At 39.3% G+C, this 26,993-nt stretch overlaps 1 protein-coding gene across 1 annotated transcript in view; it reads right to left on the reverse strand.

The window, feature by feature from the left end:
- Positions 1–2,960: 2,960 nt before the first annotated feature.
- pou6f1 (POU class 6 homeobox 1) overlaps positions 2,961–26,993 on the reverse strand; it is an 85,943-nt gene continuing 61,910 nt past the window's right edge. The window contains exons 10-13 of the mRNA XM_073071123.1: positions 26,078–26,210; positions 24,480–24,648; positions 19,022–19,446; positions 2,961–5,982 (exon numbers count right to left, since the gene is read on the reverse strand). Of these exons, the coding sequence (XP_072927224.1) occupies positions 19,041–19,446; positions 24,480–24,648; positions 26,078–26,210 (708 nt within the window). The 3' untranslated portion in view covers positions 2,961–5,982; positions 19,022–19,040. The remainder of the gene's footprint in view (positions 5,983–19,021; positions 19,447–24,479; positions 24,649–26,077; positions 26,211–26,993) is intronic.

Raw genomic sequence — 26,993 nt, forward strand, 5'->3', positions numbered from 1 at the left:
ATGTATAGCAACCTGATCATCTATGTGATTCATGTGTCCTGACTGGCCATAAGTAGATCTAGGCCAGACCTTGATCCCAAGTCCTTAGGCTACCCAGATCAACAGGGAGATCCAAAGAGAAGCCCCTGTCAATGGTTATAATGACAAAGTAAGGTGTGGATGAAGAAAGCCCATCCACCCAGTAGCCTCCCTACAGCATTGTTTTATTTTCACTATGGTTGTACTGATATGATTCTATCAAAGAGATTTCACTGAACATTTTTTTACAAGATTTTTTCCATTTTTGCTTTTTAATCTGATTCGTTCAAGAAAATGCATCACAAGGATCAAAAAGTGCAGAACAGATCTCAGTGGGCAATAACTTCTCAACGATCAAAATTGCAATAAAAGATTAGAAAAGTGTTGATTTTACAGCATCTGAGGTCAGCATTGAAGAGCAAGTGTGATTGAAGTATCATGGATAAATAAGGCCTTATAATTTGCTTTGGGAAGAGGATGTATTTCAGATGTAAGATTTGGTAGAATTTGTGGATTATTACCTAATGCCAAAATTTCAGTGATCCTATTTGCCACATATTTGCTTTGTGTCCCAATTGCGCATATTCCTGGGTGCAAATAAACAACTTCCAGCTTTGGATATCATTTTCTTTTACAGACGCAACCTTTTTGAAGGATAATGTCAGTCATGAACTTGAGTCTGATACTGCAAACAATTGCAACTGTCCTGAAACCCCAGCAGCAGTTACTTACCTTGATGAATGACCTTAAAAACACAAACCAGACAAGCAAGTAACCATCACAACCATGCTCCAGTGCTTCTGCGTTAACCACTGAAAGATCTGTAGGTTTACAAATAGTCATTGTGAAACTTGAGTAGTTAAAAAAAACAATAAAATACGATTCTTAGTTTCAAGCTATTTGGAGATGAGTCAGTCAGTGACTTTGTGCCCAGGCAAGGACAAATGGCCACCAGTTTAGGTGCTGTTCAGAGAAATCTTGCAAACTTCCTGGCTACAACGCAACAGCAGCATCAGCTACAATGACGACTGTATATCCATGCCAAGAAATAAAAGGGAATATTTTTTAGAATCATGTAAGTGACTGGGGAGAAAAAAGAACAGACAAAATGACAAGTAAACAAATCAATTGCACTTCCAATGACTGCATATGTACTTTGGAAGACAGAGCAAAAATATATGTACTTTTATCATTTTTGTTTACCCATTGATGTCAAAAAAAGACAGAATGGAATAAATATAAAATGAGGCTTTGAGGAGGTAAGAGCAAAATTGCTTGAATGCAGTGTTACACTCCATCTTATTTTTCTCCAAGTTATAACAACACCTGACTTATTGGGCATAAAACACTTTGGGATATCCCATGGTTGTGAAAGATGCTACGTAAGTGCAACTCCTTTCTTCCCACCTGAGCAACTTAATGAAATCTTAGGTCATTACACTGATGCACAGCACATTTATGAGACCTGTACTCTTCCATCAGTGGGGCAAATCATTTTTTTTGTAACTTCATAGATGTGATGTATTATAACAATAGAAATAATTCTTTCTCATGCTGGCAACACTGTGATAGTTGTACTATAATGGTCCTCAGAAAACAAATGCGCAAGGAAAGTCGATCCACTATATTAGCAACTATTGTTTATATAGTGATTAACAAAGTCAAATATCCTAAGGCACATCATGAGGAGTATTAACAAATAAAAATTGATTCAAAACCACACAAGTAGGTATTAGGAATGACAGATTATTAAGGAACGTGAGAACTTTGTAAAATTGTGGAGCTTAGATCACCTGGACAATACTAATATCTATGTCAGGATGTTGTTTATTGACTACAGCTCAATTTGTAACACAATCATTCATACAGTTCTCAAAACCTGGGCCTCTGTATACCACACTGCAACTAGAATCTAACCAGAAGACCACAACCTGTGCAGATAGGAAATAACATCTCCACCTTCAGAAAGAGTAAGATGAGGGAACACACAGTATTCCTCATAGAGGAATCAGAAGTGGAAAGAGTGAGCAATTTCAAGTTCCTGGGTGTCAATATCTCTGAGGAGCTATCCTGGGCCCAATATATTGATGCAGCTACAAAGAAGGCATGACTGTGGCTTTATTTCATTAGGGGTTTGAGGAGATTTGGTTTGTCACCAAAGACACTCGCAAATTTCTACAGATTTCTTCAAATTCTGTGATAAATGTGATAATGTAGAACAAACAGGCAACAATGGAGGATCTGGGAACAGATTATCTGCAGACGTTTGAACTGGTAAGTGCCATGTGTCCTACAAGAAGGAAGGGAATATATCTGGGCTGTGCCATGACAATAATTGGATTTATTTTTGTTTGATGTTCAAATACTCAAATATTGAGGCAGTAAGAATCAACCCTCGATAAAGAAACAAAGAAGGGTGGATGAAGTACAGAAGCACAGACTAGCTGCTTTCTCAAAGTGAAAACCAGATATATAGTTAATGCAAGTTACTGTGTAGCTCCTAGCAGGTTGTCTCATTCTGTACCTCACCCCTTTCTAATGTAAATGGCACAGACAAGGAGAAATGCACAAGTATAACCAAAAATTAAGGGAGACCTGCACTTAAAAAAATTAACAAAATATTTCCTATTGTCTACCACAATTCTCAAAGCTGACTTGTTCTACGTGGGTATAAAAATGTCACAGAATTACAGAATGTGGTTGTGTTGTGCACTGATAGCTGAATTCAAAATCTTTCTGACTGACTGTAGCTTGAAAATAACTTGAGTGACTCAAGGCTGAGAAAAGATTTTTTGTTTGCTGCCAAAACCTCTCAAGAGAAAGGTACCCTTTGTTAGGAAGGGCACAAATTTCAAAATGTATCAAACATAACAATGGAAATACATTTTAGTTCAATGCAATAAGTTAACACCACACAAAGGAAAACACATTTTGAACTGTACTGTTAAAATAATGCTTTATTAATTTTCTTATCAGCTTCTATTCACAAATAATTAGTAGCAGATGATTTAACAATTGTATATAATTTGTTTGCAGACCTCATTGAATATTGTGCTATTGAAATTAATAGTCAAAGAAATCAATCTTTAGAATTAAAATTCAGCAAAGAAAAATCACTATGATTAGTAATAAAGAGCTTTAGCTTATTTCACCCTTTCAGGTCAAGAAGTCAACTTTAAAAAATAATCTGTCATTCCAGCTTATTTCCAATATATATTGAAGTATACACATTTTCAAAGAAACAAAACAAAAATGGTATGGGGGATGGAGTGGGATAAAGACCCTAATTTTCCAAACACATACCAAACCTAATGCCGATGACTGCATTGCTTTATTGAAATCTGTTAAAATATTATTTTAAAAGCTTCACAGTTCTATTGATAATATGGACTCAACAGACATGGTTTTCAGTTAGGTCACATTGGCTACAGTGAAATATGATCATTGAGGAATCCTGAAAGCTGAAGGAGATTGTCGTCAAACCTTCACACCAGCCAGCTGTGAGTTTAGGTGGATGAGATGTAGTATCGAACAAACCCTACAGTTTACATGATGGGGTTTTCTGTGAGTTGGAGGTGTATTAGTTTCCTCTGTAGTGTTTGTGCTTGAGAAATCTAATGCCAGTGCCTGCCACTTTGCAGTGTTGTGAAAAGATGCTTTGTAAAGGATCAGTTCTATATTAAGGAAAACATAAATGGTGCTGTAGTTTACTGTTACTTAGAAAGATGGCAGCACTTTCCTCCTCCCCCAGCCCCAGCAGGAAATGACACAGATTTTCACACAAAATGTCATGATTTCTGAAACCTTTCAAAATTGGTAAAGCAAATCCACATGTTTTGAAGCAACTGAGCTTCAATGAAAATGAGGTACTATGAATATTTAAATCACAGAGTCTTCAACATGTGAGCAAACCGTTTTGAGCTACACTTTATTCATGTGTATGTATTTGTATGTGTATTACACAGAGATTTATAAATATGTATAAATATTAGGAGGCAATATGATCTGATTATAGGAGCTTTTGAAACAGATGGAACAGAATTATGTATGATGCTGATTTATCTGTATTTTCCATCTCGTTGTTACAGAAAACCAATAATACTTTATTCATTCTTTTGTACAGCAACAGAAATGTTCACTCTGGTAAACATGATAATTCTCAGTTCCTACTAATGATCATATTTCACCATACCTGTCGTATCTCCAATTAATTAATTTTTCCAGATATTTATCCAACTCTTTTGAGCCTGTTAATACAATCTGTTCCTACTGCCTCTTTGAGCAGATCATTTCATTCATTCATGACACTGTTCAAAGCAAGTCCATCCAAACTGTCATTTCACCCTCTTTCTCCCAAGGCTAAGGCTATGCTATGAGTAAGGATTTCCAATAAAATTCTATTTTCTTTGAAATCACAACAAATGTCCAGCAATGTATCTTCATCATAGCAGTAATAAACATAAACTATAGTGAAATATTGAAAACACATTTTTGATTAGTTAAGAATTTCTTTACACTTGTAATACAAATAGAATAGACATACTAACTATTACTTATACTTCATTAGTAAGGAATATATAAAGTCACTCATAGCTTTGCTACTGATTGACTTGAGTCAGACTCCACCATGACTATAAATGGCAGGCTTCCAATAATGATCATAAGTAGCATCTATATGACTGACCTGTAAAGAAACTGGTTTGTCCCACCATCCCAGATTAATACTAGCCTCACATCGCGCGATGAATCTATATGTAAAACATCACAGAGATAATTTTCATAATTTTCTTAAAACATGAATGGGTGTTCATTTCAGATGATCAAATGTAAATTTCATCGTCTATCCCCATCCTGGTACTTGATAAAATTATACTTTTATAATCTCCAAGCAACAGCTCATACTTTCACATCTTCTTTCTCAATTTTCTGCAGCTCACATAAATGCATGCTGCTTTTTTTATAACCATTCTTTGCTGATTCCCTTCTCCCACTTACATACATAACAAAGGTATCAATCAGTCTGCTAACTTACAACATCACAGTCAGATCGGCTCTATAGAATTTTACAGCAGAGAAAGAGGCCACGTCAGTTCACCATGTCTGCATAATGTTCCTGAAAGAGATTGAGATGCCAGTGACCATTTACAATTCCCCCTCCTCATCTTGACCACCATCTCATAAGAGTTTTCTAATTGTGACAAATCAACCAATCAGTACATTCTACCTCTTATAGTCACCACAGTCCCCATCAGCTCAATGGCATACTAATCACGTTCCTTCCACATCATTCTCACTCTAGGTCACATCCCTCCATGATACATTTTTTAACCTCTGCATTCCCTTTGATGACATGCTAACTACTATGTTTCCTTTAATCATAACTCCTTTCACTTTGGGCCAATAACAATTCTGACTCTCTTCTCTCAACAGACTGGCAACACCTCTTATGACAGAATAATTACAAGCTGTTCTAGGAGTACAATGAGCTGAAAAAGGATTAAAAACTTCAAATCCTCCAGTTGGTTTACTGAAATATTTTTATAAATAAACCCCATAATAGCTCTGGTTGACCTATATGCCACCAAATTCATTTGTAAATATATTTGAAACTTATGCAGTAAAATATTTTCAATAGAGATGAAAGTAAGAATTCTATTAAATTCATTGATAGAATTGTTTAACATAATTCAGCAGTTTTTTCCCCAAAATCTCTTGCCTATTGTCACCATAGGAACAGAGATTTTGTTTTAATTATTGGATTTAGTATATATTAAAAGATTTTAAATTTTAATATATTAAAATAAACAGAACAGAACCCTTCATGAATTTCACAGCATAGAAATTCTAGACAGATGGCTACCATTTCAAGGTTGAAGCTTCATTTAGTGTGATGTTGGAATCACTTTCAAGCATCTCTCTTTCTCTGCAGCAATTTCCTCATCCAATTTCTCACTGCTTCTTTTCCTGAAAAAATTGAGACTTAGCAGAACAAGAACATACCCCAAATATGCCCATTCTTCAAATGTGGACTGACCTCTTCCTTATCCCAGCTCTTTTCCTGCGGCCAGGCTTAAATGGACTAATTGATTACACTCTGGTCATCCAACCTTGATCCCTTGGTTTTAAATGTCTTTACTCATGAAGCTATCAAGGGTAAATTAGCAGTCACCAAGCAAGTAAAACCTGTGGTGACAAAGTGTTGGAGAAACCAATGAAGGGTCTCTGAAGCAGTAGGGATGTACTCAAGAAGAGCACATGCACACATTCAGATCCTTCTGTATATTCCACTTTTACAAACTTCCCACTTTAGACTGGAATTTAGATTCCATTTTTGAGTGTGTACTTGCTGTTGTGTATATTCATGACTGGCACCAGTAATGCTAAGGTTACATAATAGGAATGTTTCCTGGGGTGACAAATAGAGAATAGACATAGTTACTAGTGCAGGAAGCCCACTAACTTCACATTTTCATTGGGAAAAATGGATAAAGTCATAAAATGCAAGGGTAATTTTGAATTTGGCAACATGATCGCAAGGGCATGGTGAGGATAGCAAGAAGAGCTTGAGACCAGCTTATTAACAGGAAAGTATGTGGTTTTAATACTGACTATAAGTTAGTTCTGTGCTCAACTTCAGGCTGGTACTGCTCCTTTGGTTTGCTCATTCTTCAGGATGCCACCATTTCTATTCTTATGCTATTAAAGTCACTGCAATATAGTCCACATTTACAGGAAAATTCTCTGTAATAAATATATCTGGCACATGGTGAATTATTGTTAATGTTGACTCTGTTATAAAAGTAATGCTGCAGGGGGAACGGTGATAACAGTTAGCATTTGCAGGAGGTAATCATTATATAAGCATAACAAAACTATAATAACGTAATGGGCCAGGAGCAGCCTGGCATATTAATTTAAGTTTCCAAGTTAATTCATAAATCTTGTGCTCCCACTACTGCCCCTACTAGACTTTTGAGACTAGCACCAAAATCAAAGTCCTCTTTTGTGTTGCTAGTGCTGCTCGCTTGCTTTTGCTGCTGCTTGCTTGCTTGCTTTAGCTGTTTGCTGGCTTGCTGCTTGCCTGCTGCCTCTTGCTAGCAGCTTTGCTTCCCTTTGCTTATTGGCTGGCAGCTTGCTGCTATTGAACAGCTGGCTGGCTGCTCCTCATGGAGAGCTAGCTTCTCAGAAGTTCTCTATTTTCTGCTCTGCCGCTATTAATGTTGAGCCAAAAAATATTGTTTTAAGAAATAGACTTTGTAGCTGCTTCAAATAACCATGACCCTTGTGATGTTTAGCAGTACTTTATGGATATTATGATGCCAAATATGCCTCAGATGAGCTGGATGACCAGATACAGCTCGAAAAAAAAAATGATGTTCCCAGTTACTCAGACCTTCATGGTACTTGGTGGATTTTTATCGTTCTTAGTCACCATGGCACATGTGATTGATTCTTTGGCAGAAGGAAATGAGATGCTTCAAAGCTAAGCAAACCCCAAAGGACTCTGATGACTAGGAACAGTTGAATATTTGTGCAATATTACATGTGTAACCGTGTTTTCAGAGCACCAGTACAATTCAGTATTAGTTCAAATTATCTGTAAATATTCTATGTATAAAAAAGTGACACACAGTCAATTAAACCCTGCTGCCCATCTTGATGATTTATCATATGCATAACATCCATTATAATTCCTATGAGTGCAAGGTTTGGAAAAGATAAAATCTGTACTTCATGATGTACTTCACTAAGTGGGAATCATATTTTCAAAATCACCCACTTAGCTATTATCTCTTTGAACGAATGCTGGCAGCTGCAAGGTGATAATCTAACTCCATACCTGTGGTTCACCAGAAGGTTATCCAATCAGTGATAATTCTGAGCTGATTTTGAGCAATAAGTTTAGAGGGCCCTCAAACATGTGGGAAGTACAGAATCACTTGCTTTAGCGACGCACACTTTCTAATTCTCTACACTGCTACTGTACGCGTAAAATCAGAAATGTACAATTTTAATGGTATGAGAGTTCAGGGTTATAGGAGAATGGGGTTTGAAATAAAACAGCCATGACTGAATGGCAGAGCAGATTCAATGGGCCGAATAGCCTAATTCTGCTCCTATGCCTTACAGTATTTTGGAGACCTAGGCACTATATTTCACAAGTGGAGAAGTATTTTGTCAAACCACTTTGAAATTTTCAGCACCCCATGTAAAATCTTATCATGTTTCTTTTTCAAAGTTCTTTCCACTTAGAAATGCAAAAAAGTCTAGCATTTCTATAAATTAATAAGAGAGCGCTATCATTACAGTGAGGGGAGCAATTTGAAAAGAACAAGTCTCATCAGGAGTGAGTTTTATTTGAGCCAATAAAAAGAAGCAAGGTGTAAGCGAACTGGCCATTGTGGGAGCGGCCATTGTTGGAGTGGGCCAGTGCTGGAGTGGTCAGACTTTGGTTCAACAGGCTTCGGTGAGAACAGGTGGAGCTAAGGGTGTTGCGTCACGGGTTATCGTTTGTTTTGATTGTGGAATTTGGTCTTGAGAAGTCAGATCTAAAGTATAATAAGCTGGGCGAGAAGAGGCTGAGTAAGTAACCTAGGTGATTATGAACTGAAATGTTTCAGTGAGGAGGCACAGGTAAGAACAGGTAAGAAGTTTTTTGGCTGTAAATCCTTAGTCCTTAGTTCAGTGTAGGAAGGATGGTTCAGGCAGTGGAATGCTCCTCATATGAGATGTGGGATTTCAGGATGCCTGACAGATGACTACATCTGCAGGAAGTACATCCAACTTCAGTTTCTGACTGACAAAGTCAAGGAACTGGAGCTGGAACTTTATATACTCAGGACCATCTGGGAGGCTGGAAACCTCATAGACAAAACTTTTACAGAGTGCAGTGTTCACATAGTAGATGGGTGACTACCAGGAGAAGGGGAGCATGCAGTCAGCGCAGGGTACTCCTGTGGCCATTCCCCTCAGAAACAACTATACCCCTTTGGATACTGCTGGGGTGGGGTGGGGATTACTTGTCAGAGCACAGCAGCAGCAGTCAGACCAGTGGCACTGAGGCTCAGCAAGGAAGGGTAAAATCAGGCAGAGCAATAGCGGTAGGGAGACAGCTGGGGGTGGGGGTGGACAGGAGATACTGTGGCTAAGAAAGATGCACCAGGATGGTGTCTTGCCTCCTAGGTGCTAGGATCCAGGATGTCTTGGAGTGGCTGCAGAATATTCTCAAGGGGGAGGGTGAGCAGCCAGAGATCATGGTATACATTAGCATTAATGACATAGGTAGAAAGGGGAAGATGTCCTTCATAGGAAGCTCATCCAGAAGATTAAGATACATGGCATTAATGGTGAATTGGCTGTTTGGATTTAGAATTGGTTTGCCCATAGAAAATAGAGGGTAGTTGTCGAACGGACTTACTCTAGCTGCCGGTGCTCCGCAGGGATCAGCACTGGGACCTCGGCTCTTTGTGATGTATATAAATGACCTGGATGAACATGTGGATAGGTGAGTTAGTAAGTTTACAGATGAAATGAAGATTGGTGGTGATGTGGATAGCATAGAAGGCTGGCAAAATATACAACAAGATATAGATCTGTTGCAAATATGCATGGAGAAATGGTAGATGGAATTTAACCTGGACAAATGTGAAGTATTGTACATTGGTAGGTCAAATGTAAAGAGACAGTGCACTGTTAAAGGCAGGACCCTTAACGGTGTTGATGAGCAGAGAGATCTTGGGGTCTAAGTTCATAGCACCCTGAAAGTGGCTATGCAGGTTGATAGGGTGGTTAAGAAAGCACATGGCATGCTTGCCTTTATTAGTCGAGGCAATGAGTTCAAAAGTTATGTTGCAGCTTTATAAAACTAGTTTGCTGCTTCTGGAGTATTGCATACAGTTCTGGTTGCCCCATTATAGGAAAGGATGTTGAGGCTTTGAGGAGGGGGCAGAAGAGATTTATAAGGATGCTGCCTGGATTAGAGGGCATGTGCCATAATGAGAGGTTGGACAAATTTGGGTTGTTTTCTCTGGATGGCAGAGACCGAGGGGAGATTTATAAGATTATGAGAAACATAGATAGAGTAGACAGTATTTTTTTCCGAGCATTGAAATTTCTAATTCCAGAGGGTGTGCATTTAATGTCAGAGAGAGTAATTTTAAAGGAGATGTGGGAGGTAAGTTTTTTTACACAGGGAATGGTGGGTACGTGACATGTGCTCTCTGGGGTGGTGTTAGAGGCTTTTAAGAGATGTTTAGATATGGACATGAATGTGAGGAAAATGGAGGGATATGGACATTGTGTAGGCATAAGGGACTAGTATAGTTGCCATTTGATTACTAATTCCTTTGGTTTGCACAACATTCTTGGCTGAAGGGCCTGTTCCTATGCGGTACTATTCATTGTTCTATGTTCCAAGCATCGAATCAGCATAATCTTCTCTTTGTAGACATTTGCTGTGGAATCTAGGTGATATACTGATGGGAGAAAATTTCAGACTTGTTACCTCATCACTGGCAATATCCAATGGAATTATTTCCCCACAGAGGATTGAGTAGGTATGAACAAAGTTCAAGATGGCTATTATTTGACAGACATGCAATTCAGCACCAGAGTCTAACACAATCAACCCCACATCTCAGAACTTCCACTATAAAATATGGAGATGTTAAATATATTGGAGAAGCAAGAGTTTGGTGAGCTTCACCAGAAAATAAATTCCTCTATGCAATTGTCAAAGACCAAGTTACCTTCTATTTGTCAAATGGGCACAGAGAATCTAACAGGTCATGTGTCTCCTCTCACAGGTAACAAAGGAAACCAAATACGCGCCTTTGGAATTGTTCTAGCTAATCAACCAAGAATTATCATATGGCCTAGATATTTAGGATCAAACTTCCTTTGATTACATCATTGCAGTCCTGCAAATCTTCAGAATTTTTCAAAGAAACTAGAGGAAGGCCAACTGACTTCAGAAGCTTGTCAAATTCACACGGAACTGGAAGGGTGGGTAACATTCACTTTGAGTACTGTTCTTTAATAATGCAATCAAATCTGTCAAGATGCAGCTGAACACTGGTATGAGAATTTTTACTGGTAAGCATTATCAAGACCTAAATTCTGCCTGTTTGAAGTACTACTACATCATCATTGTGAAATGCAGACTATAGAGTATAAAGCTGTATTGACTTTCTCATTCAGGCTGACTGGACCAACTATCACAAATCCGGTTAAAATACAGAGGGCTGGTTTGTATCAGCTCTTTAGCAATACTTCCTCAGCATTGATGTCTAATGCTATAATTCTTCAAAGGGTCACTGCACAAAATATTCTTATATATTAAAGGATCAAACTTTTTTTGATAACAATGGACAATTACTCACTTCTTGTGATCTGGCCATGTCGGATACTATCACCTTCTTGACAGAAGAAATATTAAGGGAATCTCAATTATGTTGGTGCATAGCTTTTAATTAAACCTTGGGACACATCATCAAATATAGATTGCAGGGAAAATTTGCAGGCACTCTATAAGATTGTCTTGGTGTTCTACTGTGACCCAAAACTTGCCTTCTTTTGCTACCACCTTTTGTAGATCTAGGAGCATTACATGGTTCATAGAGTGCTGGAGATGGTGGCTGGGTTCTTGGTTTCCAAGTTCATGACCTTGGATTTTCTGGTCAGAAAATTATATGTCAGTGAACACAGAAAGAAAAAATCTTGGTTTATGTGCAGTTCTCACAAAATGTTTTCAAAAGGCCAAAACGTGAACCATTTATAATTTGGTTATATGCTATGGACACTACCAGAAAACAGCAAGTATTTTGTAAGAAAGGTGATAGTTTCTTTTGACAATGATTTTAAATATTGAGAGTTTGGTTGAAAAGATTAGCCACTGGTTTATTCAACTACTTATTTTGTATAAATTTTTAGTTAAAAAGTGGTATCTGATTTCCTAGTGGAATAATAAAAGTTCGTCATTCATAAAATAAGAACATAAGATATAGGAGCGGAAGTAGGCCATTCGGCCCATTGAGTCTGCTCTGCCATTCAATCATGGGCAGTTCCAATTCTTCCAGTCATCCCCACTCCCCTGCTTTCACCCCATACCTTTTGATGCCCTGGCTAATCAAGAACCTATCTATCTCTGCCTTAAATATACCCAATGGCTTGGCCTCCACAGTCGCTTGTGGCAACAAATTCCACAGATTTACCACCTCCGACTAAAGTAATTTCTCAGCACCTCAGTTCTAAAAGGATGTTCTTCAATCCTTCAGTCGTGCCCTCTTGTCCTAGAATCCCTACCATGGGAAATAACTTTGCCATATCTAATCTGTTCAGGCCTTTTAACATTTGGAATGTTTCTATGAGATTCCCCCCATTCTCCTGAACTCCAGAGAATACAGCCCAAGAGCTGACAGACGTTCCTCATACGGTAACCCTTTCATTCCTGGATGCTGTCAAATACATTGTGTTGTGTAATATACATAGTTGTATACATATCATGCTGGTATTGTGAATATTAGGCATGACCCTGACTGAGTACTGAGTCACTGAAGGGCTTACTTGACATAAAATTGAGACATAGGTCCCAGGTATTAGTGTCCAAAGTAATAGGATATGCACTTTTCAAATAGATGTAACAATAATAATTCACTGGAAGGTGATTCAAGACGAACATATATAAGATGGCTTTATGAAATTCTGACATGATTTCTTCCATGCCTCAATTGTCTGCTGGTAATCTAAGCATTATTTCTGCACCTAGAAGTACAATTTTGTAAAACCATCCAAAGCGATATTTTGCCAATGGTGCACAATGTAAATGGCATGAATATCACAACACCTGTAACAATACAGAAGGTAAAAATGTCTAGGGAGGATCTAAACAGAGTAGGATTGTGGAAACTGTACAGGTGGCTTCTGAAAGAATAGAACAGTTAGTGGCAAGCTGAAACTTCATTGTTACTGCTTTCTTAACAGTGCAAACAAAACACATTGTAATGTCTGTCTATACTCTCTCATTGGTTTTGTGACAAGCTGCTGCGACAATCAACACAGATAGTTAAAAACAATGTTATTAAAATCAATCATGTGTGGCACAAGAATAAGGCAAGCATGGGGTTTTTCATCACAGCTTGCTCGAAGCCATTGAAAAGTCTAATTCTAAATTTTACTTATACCCTGCAGGGAACAGATTTGAAGCCAGTGCATCACTCTACAAAAGTTCATGACTAATACCATAAATCTATAGCTGAAAGGAACAGGTTTCTAGGTTGTATTCACAGGACAATTTACTCTAAAATAGAGCATTCCATTCTGTTTGTGTGTATGACCTTATTTAAGCTCTAGTTAGAATACTATATCCATGTTAAATCTTCTACATGGTAGAGGATATTGAGGCTTTAAAATAATGCAAAGGAGAGCTACAGAAGTGATTTCTAATTTAAAATACTTTAGTTACCAAGATGGTGTCAAAAAAATCTGGTCAGCATACTTGACAAATGCATAGACTCCAGCAACTTGATGATGTATATAGAAAAAAATAGACTACCTGCTGCGCTCTACCAGCATTTTATGTGTGTTGCTCTGTTTATGCAGACCAGTTATTTTAATTTAAAATAGGGAAGGCTAGGGATAATATTTATGGAGTAGGGAAGGGCAGATCTTATGATGATTCTACTTTCCCAATGTGGGCCAGTTTGCACAGTTGGACCGGTTTCTGCCTACAGAAAAGATGAGCTCCAATAACGAAGGGTCAATATGAATCCAGTAAGCCTGCCATCAAGTACCTAATATTGTACTTGTACCAGAAACAATAAAAGATTCAATGTTAAGGGATCCATCCTCTACCTATTACACCACAGAAAAACAACTGCACATATTGAAAGTGTTTCCAAAGCTTCTCAATACTGGGCAGATCTTGTCTTAGTATGAAATTAGAAATTGGGTGATAGTAGCTTGACATTAAAGGCAATGCAAATAAAAATCTAAGAAATGGACAGTTTGCCAAATTATAGAATACCTCACATACCAATGCCAAAATCCACTGTAGTGAGTGTTGAGCAACAGATTGTAGTGAATGAGTTTCTGCTCTGGGTCGGGCCTGTGAGAGTTCATAAACAAGTGCAACATCTCAGAACAATGAAGGAAATAAATAGATACATGACAAGGCAACTAAAAGGTCATTAAGAAGGTAAAGATAGAATATGAAGGTAAGCAAGCCAGTAATATTAAAGAGGATACCAAAAGTTTCTTCAGATACATAAAGTGTAAAAGAGAAGTGAGAGTAGATATTAAACCACTGGAGAATGATGCTGGAGTGGTAGCAACGAGGGACAAAGAAATAGCGGATGAACTGAATAACTATTTTGCATCAGTCTTCACCGTGGAAGACACTAGCTATACGGTGGAAATTCCAGATGTCGGGGGCATGAAGTATGTGAGGTTACCATAGCTAGAGAGAAGGTTCTTGGGAAACTGAAAGGTCTGAAGGTAGGTAAGTCACCAGGACCAGATGGTGTACATTCTAGGGTTCTGAAAGAGGTGGCTGAAGTGATCATGGAGGCATTAGTAATGATCTGTGGAATTCATTACCACAGGCAGCTGTGGAGGCCAGGTCTTTATGTATATTTAAGGGAGAGGTTGATAGATTCTTGATTGGTCAGGACATGAAGGGATACAGGGAGAAGGCAGGAGATTGGGGCTGAGAGGAAAAATGGATCAGCCATGATGAAATGGCAGAGCAGACTTGATGGGCCAAATGGCCTAATTCTGCTCCTATATCTTGTGGTCTTATATATGCTTAAGGACGTTGCTCTATGCAATAGAAGCTAACAGACCAATTTCCTGGTCATTATATTAAAGGCTAACTCCACCTCTGTAAGTAACACTGAGAGAAAATTATTCAACAACTGCAAAGAAAATGAAGAAATTAGTAATGTTGTTACAAAGAGAGGTAATATATCACCCCAGTTTGTTGAATGCTTTGCTGGTCATCCTCGATGAAGTGAAGACCAGGAAGGATTTGTTGCTGCTCATATATGGGAAGAAGCGAGACACAAGAAACTGTAGATGCTGGAATCTAGAGCAACTCATAAACTGCTGGAAGAATTCAGCAGATCAGGCAGCATCTGTGGGAGCGGATGGGGATGGGGTGGAGGAACTGTTGATGTTTTAGGTCAAAACCTTGCATTGAGGCTGGTTGACAAGGCTTCAGCCTGAAACACCGACAATTCATTTTCTCCCACAGAAGGTGCAGAGTTCTTCCAGTACATTGTTGGCTGCTGTGGGAAGAAGAACTTTCTCAGCACAAGGAAGTCACAGATAAAGATAGCAGAGGCTTTCAGCATAAGAGTGCAACTTTGAGATTCTGGATGCTGTGGAAAGAGGGATGAAATGTTCCTTGCCCAACTCCTGCTAAGGAATAGCAACATACACAAAATGCTGGTGGAACACAGCAAGCCAGGCATCATCTTGCTTGTTTGCTTTCATTCTACTATACCCCCTGCACATTTCACAAAAAACATAACATTGGATCAATATCCACATCAGTTGGAATGGTAAACAGCACCACCTGTTGCCCTCACTTTCTGCACCTGCTCACCTCACTTTTTCACCTTAAAAGATTCTGAGATGAATTAACCGAGGAGGTGGTGTGAAGATGACAAGAAAACCAAGAGGCATAGTCTTAAGATAAAGGGTCAGTTATAACAGTTTAACCTAAGGAGAAATATCTTCACCCAGATGGTTATAAATTGTTGAAGCCATCTGCCCCAGAGGACAGTGAATACTCAGTTGTTGAATACATTTAAGGGTTATATTGATAGACAGTGGTTGGAGAGGATATCCCTGGAAGAATGTTGTCATCTAAGTAATATGATAAATCGAGGGACTAGACTGTGTTTATGTGGACTATTGTTAAGCAATGGTCTGGACACCATGGATTACTTCCAAAGAAGGCAGAGGACAACTTGCCTTTATGATGTGGGACACAAAATATAAAAGCCAAAAAGTTATAAGGAAAAGATTAGAGGGATAAGGTCCTATTGCAGGCAAGTGGAATGAACTCAGCAAAGCCCCTTGGTCAGTATTGAAAAGTTTACCTGAAAGGCTTGTTTCCATACTGTATCACTGTGTAATGCCAAGTCCCAAATCCACAACCAATAAAAGACAAGGGTACCAGGCATAAAGGAACAATACTACTTCCGAGTTTAACTTGAAGTCACACACCACTTTTTCTTGGAAATATGTCTCTGTTCCTTCATTGTCACTAGGTCTAAGACCCTGGAACTAACAAACTCCCCCCCACCCCCCAGCAGCACTGTGGGAACATCTTCACCAGAAGGATTGTAGCAGTTCAAGAAGGCAGCTCACCCCCACCTTTTCAAAGGCAATTAGGGATGGAAAATAAATGATACTTTTAGAACTTTGCCTTTTCTCAGAGAGGTACAGGGCAACAATAGGAATGGAAGATTGGCATCAGTTTGGACCAATAAAGATGTCTTTGGATAGTTGAAAGTTCAGAATTCTGCCAGACAATGAAATACTAATATGTTGATAGTTATGGAGATGTCCTCAAAGACAAACAAATAGATACCTGACATAAGGTGCACTGGATTATGAAAAGGCAAGTGGTCCTGTTTGGTAGAATTGTCAATGAGGATGTTGGTGAAGATGAGAATGGGGAGGACAATGGTGAAGTCACGAAAAATGATGAGATTGTCACTGATAGTGGTGCTGAGGTGCTTGGTTCAATCAGGGTAACTGTGCCATCCCTCCAGCTAGATTTGGATAAGGCAGAGGATGTCTTTAGAAATGCGAAATCTGTTCACTGCAACTTATCAAAGAAATTGCACTACTTATCGATAAGTGTGATGCTAAGAGTAGGAATTCATTTGTTGAGTTACTTAATAAGATTTCTAAATTATTAGTTGATAGTACTGGTGTAAATAAGAAGGAGATTAAAAATGGTGTAGTGAATGCTAAAGAGATCAAAAGACATGAAATACCTAATTCAGGGCAAGAAAAGATTAGTCAAAAGGGAACAATTCTTTGGACACAAAAGTTATTTAAAGAGAATTAGAAGGCATTAGCCATGCCACTAATGAGTAGCCCAGCAAGTTGCGATTATTACACTCTTCCTACTTAGATATATTTTAAAAATTACATAACTGCCTTCAGCCTTCTTCAACATATCGGCCTTAGTTAATTGTTTCATGTGAACATTTACATGCCAGTTACCTCAAGTGCATCTCCGGCTTCTTTTTTTCCCTCAGGGATCTCAGATGAACATTATAAGCCTCAGACAAAGATGATTTCTTGTCATTACTCATTCTTCCTGGGGCACACTATCACACAGAAATGGACTTAAGAGAACTAGTAGACAGTGAAGTGGTATCTTGTTGAAGGCAGTAAACCAGTTCTGAATGAGTCTCATAGCTCAAATGAGATATTCACACAGAAGGCACTGGTCTTTAGATGGGTCATAGAAGCTTATTCTGGACAGCTCTTATAGAAAGGGTCTTATAGATTAATTTCTCCTCTTTTGTTGAACATCCAATGGTTCTTTTCTGATTTTGCTGCTACTGTTTCTTTTCCTCCTCTTCATGCCAATAAATCATGGCCACTGCAACACCCAAGATGAGCTTCACTGATACTTTGGTAAATATTCTTCAAAATACAGCAGGCACATGGGAACACCACCACCTGCAGGTTCCCTTCCAAGTCCATCCTGACTTGGAATTAAATCACTAGTGGGTCTAAACCCTGAAACCTCCCCTTCCCCCCCAACAGCACCATGGGAGCACCTTCACCAGAGGACTGCAGTGGTTCAAGGGCTCACCCTACCTTCTCAAGGGCAGCTAGGGATGGGCAATAAATGCTGGGATAGCCAATGATGACAACATCCTGAAAAAATAGTAAGTGAAAGTGAACATACTTCCTGTAGTGTGGTACACAGAACTATGAAGTCTAAAGATAACAGTGATCACAATGAATCCCAAACCATAATGAACAGAAAGAGCAGCAAACTGCATCCCCTTTACTTTCAGGAATCTGTTTATCAGTCAACCTTGCCTAGCTTCCCTTATGATCCTGCCAGTCTGGAGGAAGCTTCCAGTATAGTTAAAATTACATCAGATTCCAAACTGCATCCATCATGGGACCTCAATTTACTGGTAAGCAGGGACCTCATATCTCACCACAGAGAGAGACTTACTTGCCTGATGCTTGCATCTGTTTGTATTGTGGTAACTGAAAATAAAGTGGTTTGAGGCATGATTGCTACTTCCTCTCACTTGACCCTGTTTGGTGGGCTTAAAATCGAAGCCTGAATGTCAGTAGATTATAAGACCAGAAGTGCGCCTAGTTCCCTTAACAGCTGACTGCCACACATATTCAGCATGACCCAGGTCCCCATAATGGACCTGGGTCATGGTCCATATAATGATGCCTTAGTAACAGAAGTCCCAAATAACTTCATTTGAGATTCATTTTCTTCCCACCCAGCTTTCACTCAAGGATTCTCAAGATACTTGTGTCACCCCTAGTTGTGATAAGATAACTTGGCACACAGCAAGGATCAAACCTTTCTGTAAACTTGCTGCCCTTGGGAAAGTTGGATTAAAATATTTAACATTCTCTTATGTATTATTTTATACAGCATTTATCCCTAAAAGTAGTATTAATAGATGTACGTTCTCACTGATAGTAAATCAGATATGACCACAAAGTCAAAGTAACAAAATGCAGAAGGAGGGCCATTATAACTAATTGTGACATTTGATCCAAGGGAATCTGGGAGCTACAAAATGACTTCTGCTGAATTTTATACACTACTCTTTGTTATCATACAACTAGATTATAATGGCTCCATCTGTGTAGTCATACACTCAAGTATGTTTTAGTGGGGAGAATGGGGGCAGGAATCTGTGGTTCTCAGCTTTGCCCTTACCCTGTAAATGATCCTCATTGTACTATTTGTAAAAACTTTGCAACAACTCACTGAAAGAATCTTCTGCACATCAGCCCGTTCCAGCAACGTTTACTTTGGAGTCTGATAATCGTTCGGCTGAACCTGATTCCGTCGAGTCATTCTGCTGCAATCTCTTGATGGTGTTCTTTAAAGTCTGGCGCTTGTTGCAGAACCATACTCTAACCACCTCTCGGTCATAATTCAGCTGCTCAGCTATCTCTGTCATTTCCTGACCAGTGGGGTGGGTGTTCTTCTCAAAATGGATGTTTAGGATTTCCAGGGCCTGTGGTGTGAAAGATGTGCGCCGCTTACGTTTCTTTGAAGGTTCACTACCAACAAACTCGGTGAGGTTCTGTATGCCAGCACGATGTCGCACCTCTGCTTCTGTTAGCCATCTTTCAAGCACTGGCTTGATCTTCTGTGCACTTTTAGGAGTGATATCCAATTTCTCAAACCTAGCAGGATACAAAACAGCACTATGATTATGGGTGCAGAGCTTACTAATTGTCTCTAAAGAAACTTAACACTTAAATGTTCCTTTTCATCCTGATCACCTATTTAGTGCTCAGGAGGTTGTGGACTAATAGCACTGGCGAAATTAAATGATGGGGCCAAGGTATTTTATTTTCCTCTTGTTATTTCAGCCTAGCAGAGGAAATGTTCTGTGTAGCTCTGTGCCAACAGGTAACATAGCAAAAGCTGGTCCTTTGTACCAAACTGCTCATTCTCTCAAATTAGATGATATGTAGTTATTTATGGCAGAACTTTTTGAAAATATGCAAAAAATGGGTATACCAATAATGCCTTCAATGTCCTTTTATCACTAGAACACTACATCCAAATCTCAGTCTTATAAAATAAATGAAGACACAAAAGACTGTTGATGCTGGAACCTACGACAAATAAAAGCTGCTGAAAGTGGAGTGACAAGAGTTGGCATATGATAGATGGATCCAGGTGAGGAGAGATCGACTGGCAAATGGATTCAAGTGAAGGAGGGAAAGCTGAAGATAGTGACAGAGGCTGGGATGTGATAGGTGGCTTATATAATAACTATTTGGTGCCACCAGAATGTCAACTAAAAAGTGAAAATTTATGTAAAGAGAAAGGTGAGATTAAATAAACTGTTGTAGGCTTATTCTTGTGTATTATTTCTTTTTTGTTCTTTTAAGTTTTCACAAGTTTTTTGTAAAAATGATATTTCTTTGCTTTGAGTTCTATTGGTCCGAATGTTGGTATTCATGCATTTCTTCCAATGGGTCAAACTGCAAAAGTATATCATATTTTCAAGCAGATACCCTCACATTTGCGACTATGCTGTATTGGCAATGGTGTATGTGCGCCGTTCAAGCAGATGAGGAGTGCATACGGAAACTCTAACACTCACACTAAACAGGTCTGTGAACAACTAACTAACCATTAGTTGTTCAATGGCATGCCAATCCCATCAGAACTTCGGTGATAATGCACAAAGAGGCAATCAAGGTCCTTTTATCACCAGGGTCAGTGTGTCCGGGCCCGAGGCAAGGGATAAGCCAGTTCAGATCGCTGCTCCATGAGGTTTACTCAGTTCTGCACTGTACTATAATAGACTATCTTGCAGACTCCAGTTCAGAGTGCTATTTCCTTGTGTTTTTTTCTCTCTCTCTCTGCACATTGGGTGTTTGACGGTCTTTTTTTTTAATGTGTGGGTTCTTTTATTTTTTATGGGCACTATGTGTTTTTTTTTCCTCTCTGCACATTGGATGTTTGACGGTCTTCTTTTTTTAAATGGGTTCTTTTGGGGTTTTTGTTTTGTGGCTGCCTGTAAGCAGACGAATCTCAAGGTTCCTTAATGTATACATACTTTACTAATAAATATACTTTGAACTTTCAACTTTGAGATACTGAGCAAAGGAGAGTCATGAGTTCAGCATAAGTGTCAGCTTAGACCGGTTGGTTGGGCCAAATGGCCTGTTGCCACACCATATATCTATTTAATGTTAGGCAAAGTATTGTACATTTAGCTTGATAATTATAGATTAGTCATCCATTTCAGATTCCTTCCAAATATAACTTGATCATTTTACAAACAGGTTCTACAAAAAGGAAGGAGGGCCTGAACACAATAAAGCAAAATATTTTGAGATTCATTTCAGTAATGGTGCAAAATTATAAATCACCAGCCACAAAATAGATTTACTATTCCATGTATCTCTTTCCATTTAAGGAAGGAAGAGCAGAAACTGATACTTCTCTACTAAAGCTGTCAGGTTTAACCCCTTTCAAACAGCTAAGTAATTTTAATGCCAACATCAACATATTTTTTAGTGCTATTAAAATTGGGCAGCATCAATTCAAGTCACATTTATTGCCATGTGCACAAGTGTGGTGAGGTACAGGTACAGTGAAAATCTTGCTTGCAGCATCAGAGACACATAGGTAATGCACAGAACATGAATTATACACAAATTATACAGGGCAGCAAAGACAGTGGTAGAGAAAAATAGACTCAAAACAAGAATTTCGTGCAAAAATAAAGACACAATCAGAGACTTGGTAGTGCAAGAAGACATCCATAATGTTCCATTGCTGATACAGGGTTAGGGATGTGCAGGTCAGTTCAAGAACCTAATGGAACCATTGGAAAGTAGCTGTTTCTGAACTTGGTGGTGTGGGACTTCAGGCTTCTGTATGGGTTGCAGTGAGAAGAGGCCATGACCCAGATAGTGGGGATCTTTGATGATAGATGTTGCTTCTTGAGATACAGTAGTATTTCCTGTTGATACTACTGATGGTGGGGAGGGCTGTGACTGTGATGGACTGGGCTGAATACACAGCTCTCTGAAACTTCTTGTATTTCTGTGCATTGGAATTGCTGTACCAGATCATGATGCAACAACCAGTCAGGATAGATGTCTGTCATGTGTCCAGGCTGATGTTGAGAAGGCAGTCAATGACATCAGTCCCCATGCAACACTACAACACTGATTTGATGATAGGGTTGCAATATTAGGCTGTGTTTATCACCAACAAACAAAATGGTGCTCAGCTCTCAGAAGAGACCACACCTCCTCAACTGTGTTATTTAAAGGGATCCCCAATAACTTGCAGGTTTGTTGGTAATTTATCAGGACATTTAATAGAAATACATTTGAGTAAATCATTGGAGTAAGTGAAATTCCTGCTGAATGCTGTGACTCAGGGTCAGCTGGAATCTGAAATGATTGCTATGGCCAGGAAAAATAGGAACTTTTTGGCTGTACCACTGAACTTACAGCAGGATAGGGAAGAGGGGTGGACTTGAAGACTGCCAGAAATGGCAGGAGTGGAAGAGTTCTGGTCAGGAGAGCCTATTATGGTGGAGTCTTTCAGAGGGCATATTTTACACATGCAGTTGTCTTTGAAGCAACGTCTGAGTAGATTTAGGTTTTCCAAGGTAATGACTGAGATATGCTGAACGCCTGGGTTGCAGCCACAAAGCTGTGCGTGGATTCCTCTGCCTGTGGCTCTAAGTATTTTTGCCTTGGATTTTTGTCAGGCTGGATCTGTGGACATTAAAGTATCTCTCAATACACTTCCCACTGATGCATCAGGAAGGATAGGTCCACTGTACTTAGGGTAAGGCAACAGGTAGCTTGGACACAGCACTTAGCTGACATTGCAGGCTTCTCAATTGTGTAAGAGATAATATATTTCTCCCAGAATGCTTTAAGGCCTTCAATAAATGATGCAACATCATAAAGAACTGTAAGGGGTTTCACTCCCCACATGTCCAATTTATGTGTGATTAATTTCCAAGGCAGCAATTCAGCAAGGCTTCCTTGAGAGCATCTGGATAACCCAAGATTTTTACCACCCAGGTGGACAAAAACAGCAACCGCATAGCTACACAGAGTACCCTCTAAATCACACACTATCTTGCTTTCAAACCATTGATAAATTTTTAAAAATCTAAGGTATTAAGGTTTATGAATATGGAGCTATGTCACAGACCATGATCGTATTTACTGGCAAAACATACACACGAGGATAAATAGCTTTGTCCTTCCTATTGCTGGTACTCAGTGTTGCAACCAGGCTGGTGTTAGTTTGCATGCTTGCAGTGGTAGGATTGCAGATGGCCCTGAAAGATGACCCTGTGTAATTCTAGATTCGGCTTTGTCATGTGCTAATGCAACCTGAGCGAGTTGGCTGACAGGTATCAGCAAGGACAATAGCAGAATGCCAGCCGCGGGTGACTTATGTCATTCTTAGACATCCAATTTGTTAGATCACACACACAATGATTCAACTCTTAGAGCTGTTGTCTCACAGCTTCAGTAACCTGGGTTCAATCCTGACCTTCGGTGCTGTCTGTGCCGTTGACACAAATCATTTCATTACAACAGTGCATTGAAGGACACAAAGGAAAAGAATAACAGAATGCAGAATAAAGTGTACGAGAAAATGCAGTGCAGGTAGACAATAAGACGTAAGGCTGTTCAATAGCCTTATAACAGTGGGATCAGAGTTATCCTTGAGCCTGGTGGTACGTACTTTCAGGCTTTTGTATCTTCTGCCTCATGGGATAGGGAAGAAGAGAGCTCTGTCATGGGAAGAGATCAGCAGGTGGACAAAGGGAAAGATTCAAGGATGTGCTTAATGCTTCCTTTAAGAAATACACTGTACTCCCTGACTCATAGTAATCTTTGGCCCATGACCATTCCAAATGAGGAATGTTCGGAATAGGATTGGGAATGTTGAGTCAGTGCATCAAGAACACATGCAGACCCTGCGTAAGTGGTGGAAGGAGTGCACCACCTCACAAACTACCCAAGCACCATGTCACACACCTCCTGCCCGATCTATGGAGAAGCCAACAAGACTCATCAGTTACCCCAGGACTGGAGTGGAAGTAACTCATCCTTAATCCTGAATTACTGCTCAAGAAGAATAAAACTTTATCAAATCAAATAGGTGGGAAACCTTGCTGATCTGTATGGCTTTCTATGGCTTGAGGCTAGGTTGAAGTAGCAGTTTAGTAGAGAAGCATCCAGCTCTGATGAAAACATCCAATGGAAGAAAAAATCCTATAATTTTGCTTTCAAATTTCTAGCTTGTCATGTATTTTCAGCCTATCCTGTTTTTAATTTAGAATTTCCAGATTTTCAATGTTTTCATTTTATCCTTGCAATAGATATCTTTGTTCCTCATGCTAGATATTATTTTGAGCTGAGTGGCTAATACGAGGGGGGCATAATTTTACAGTGATTTGAGGAAAGTATGAGGGAGGATATCAGAGGTATTTTAAACACAGAGAGTGGTGAGTATGTGGAATGTGCTGCCAAGGTGGTGGTCAAGGCAGATACAGTAGGGACATTTAATAGTCTTACAGAGGCACATGGATGAAAGGAAAAAATGAAGGGCTATGTGGGAGGGAAGGGTTAGATTGATCTTGGACTAGGTCAAAAGGTTGGCACAACATTGTAGACCAAAGGGCCTGTACTGTGATGTGGTGTTCTGTTACCTGCAAATGGCTGACTGGCTGTAGGCTGGCCCCTCCGCTGCACTTAGTGCCTGTCCAACCTGTGTCTGTGTCAGCCCAAGAGATAGTCGACGGATCTTAAAATTCTTGGCAAATTCACGTATTTCTTCTAGATTTATTCCATCGATCTCAGTGGGTGCATTTTGAGGCTCTAAGATAACAGAAAACAATAACTTGCATTTATTCAGCACTTTTTACAAGTCCAGAGTATGGCAAAATGTTTTATAGCCAATGAGTAACTTAAGTATAGTCCTGTTGTAATGTGGAAAATGTAGCACTAAATTTTTGCACACCTAGCTACCACAATCAGCAATGTTAGAAGGACTGCCTGAGGGGGCGGCAGAGGCAGAGACTCCTACAACATTCAAATAGTATCTGGACAAGCACTTGAATAGCCAAGGCATGGAAGGTTGCGGACAACCTGCTGGTAAGTGAGTTTGGTGGACACGGTGGGCCAAAGGGCCAGTTTCTCTGCTGTTAACTCTACGACCAGATGATCTGTTTTCAGTGATATTGGTTGAGAAAATATTCCAGATGGGATTCCATTGTGAGAGAAAAAATAAAATAGCTCCATAACTGAGATTCCTCTTTTGATCTTGTTTGGTCCCAGCCAAATTCTTTGCTGAAAATTTTAATTCTGGTCCCTGGTGAAAACTGAACCATTACCCTCCTCGGATCATGTATTGAGCATCAAGGCTGTATCAGGAACCATCAGAGGTTAGTGTTTGTGGAGACTCCGTATTATGAAATTCTGCATGGTGGGGTGTTTTGAATAGAGGCTTAAGGTGAGGGATAGGAGGCTTAGAGGGAATTTGAGGAGCATTTTCAATGCACAGGGTGTGGTTGGACATAGAAGGTGAATGCTGAGGCTCTCTTGACATTTAAGAAGCATCTAGACAAGTACTTAAACTGTCAAAGCATAAACAGTTACAGACATACTAGGGGCAAATGAGATTACATTACATGTGCATACATGTACTTTTGCATATGACAATAAACTCAACTTTGACCTTGATTCATGTAGATAGGTGCAATGGGCAGCATAGACACGGTAAGCCAAAAGGCCAATAAAATAGCAAGGAAAGCACTAAGGTTTATTTCTTGACAATTGAAAAGCAGAGAAGTTACTTTAAACCAGTGAAACAACTTGGTTGGATAACGCTTGGAACACAGTTCTGAGATGGTTACTAATAAATCCAAATAGGGAATTCAGAAGAAGCTTCTTAGACTGAATACAGATCTAGTTCCTGGACTTGTTAAGACGAATTGTAAAAATGTATTCAAGGGGGGAGCTCATGACTGAGAAAGAATCAGAAGGACATATTGATTTATGTGGAGAGGTTCGGGAGAAGGCTCACCTGGAGCACTCAACCTACTAGGTCAAATCATCTGCTTATGTGCAAAAATACTGTGCCATACCTAACAATGCATATAAGACTTTAGAAGATCTAAATAACTATAATTATTGGTATATAGATGCTCACTATAAAAAAGATAACTTGTGAATTACTAATTCATTAATGAAACAACTGTGTACACTTAGTACCAAAAGATTTTGATTTATTTTGTCTAATACATACTGTTGACCAGTTGTCCAACACTAGCACTGGAAGGAGTGTTGCTTGATGTAACTGGGGGTTCAGTCTGTGCAGCGGATGTGGTTGGTGTCACGTTGGGTGGTGCGACAGTAGTTATTGCCTGCAAAGCTTGTACCTTGAAGAAAAGAATAGCAGATAAAGTTCAGAAATGCTTACAGTGATTTCCATCTAGAACACATTGGCCCAGTGTCAGTGGTGCTCTGATCCATTACCCTCAACTTTTCCCCCAAGAAAATTCACTCACACTGCCACTAGGCACTTTAGTTATTTTTATATATACTACAGGCAGGAATATTTAGATTTCAGTGTGTTCTGATAGTCATTAAACTGCAGAAATGTTTCCAAAAATATTTATTCAAGGTTCCTGTACCTATATTATGCTGCACAAGGATTGGAAGAGTGCAAGAAAATTACATGCAAGGGCCATGACGAGGAAGACTGAGAAATCAAGAATTCATCTTTGACATACGAGAGGTCCATTTAAAACTCAGTTAACAGTGGGATAGAAGCTGTCCTTGATTGTGGTGGTATGTGTTCTCAAGCTTTTGTCTCTTCTGTCTGACAGGAATTGGAGAGAAGAGAGAATGATGGGGATGAGAGGAGTCCTTGATTATGAAGGCTGCTTTCCCAAGGTAGCAGGAAGTGTAGATGGAGTCCTTGGAGGGGAAGCTGATTTTGCTGGTAGACTCGGTAGTGTCCACAACTCTCTGCAATTTCTTGTACCAGAAATCACATTATAAAAACATTTGTGACAATGGGAAAAAGTGGTTTAGGGCCGTGTAATATGAAGTGTTCTCCAATTCACCAGTCACATTGTATCCAATCTGCGCTATGCAAACAATTTACATTACAGCAGAACTACTCATAGTTACAACACTTCTGGCCCACACTTTTTTGC

The sequence above is a fragment of the Hemitrygon akajei genome, chromosome 18, assembly GCF_048418815.1.
Source record: "Hemitrygon akajei chromosome 18, sHemAka1.3, whole genome shotgun sequence".
Classification (NCBI taxonomy): Eukaryota; Metazoa; Chordata; class Chondrichthyes; order Myliobatiformes; family Dasyatidae; genus Hemitrygon; species Hemitrygon akajei.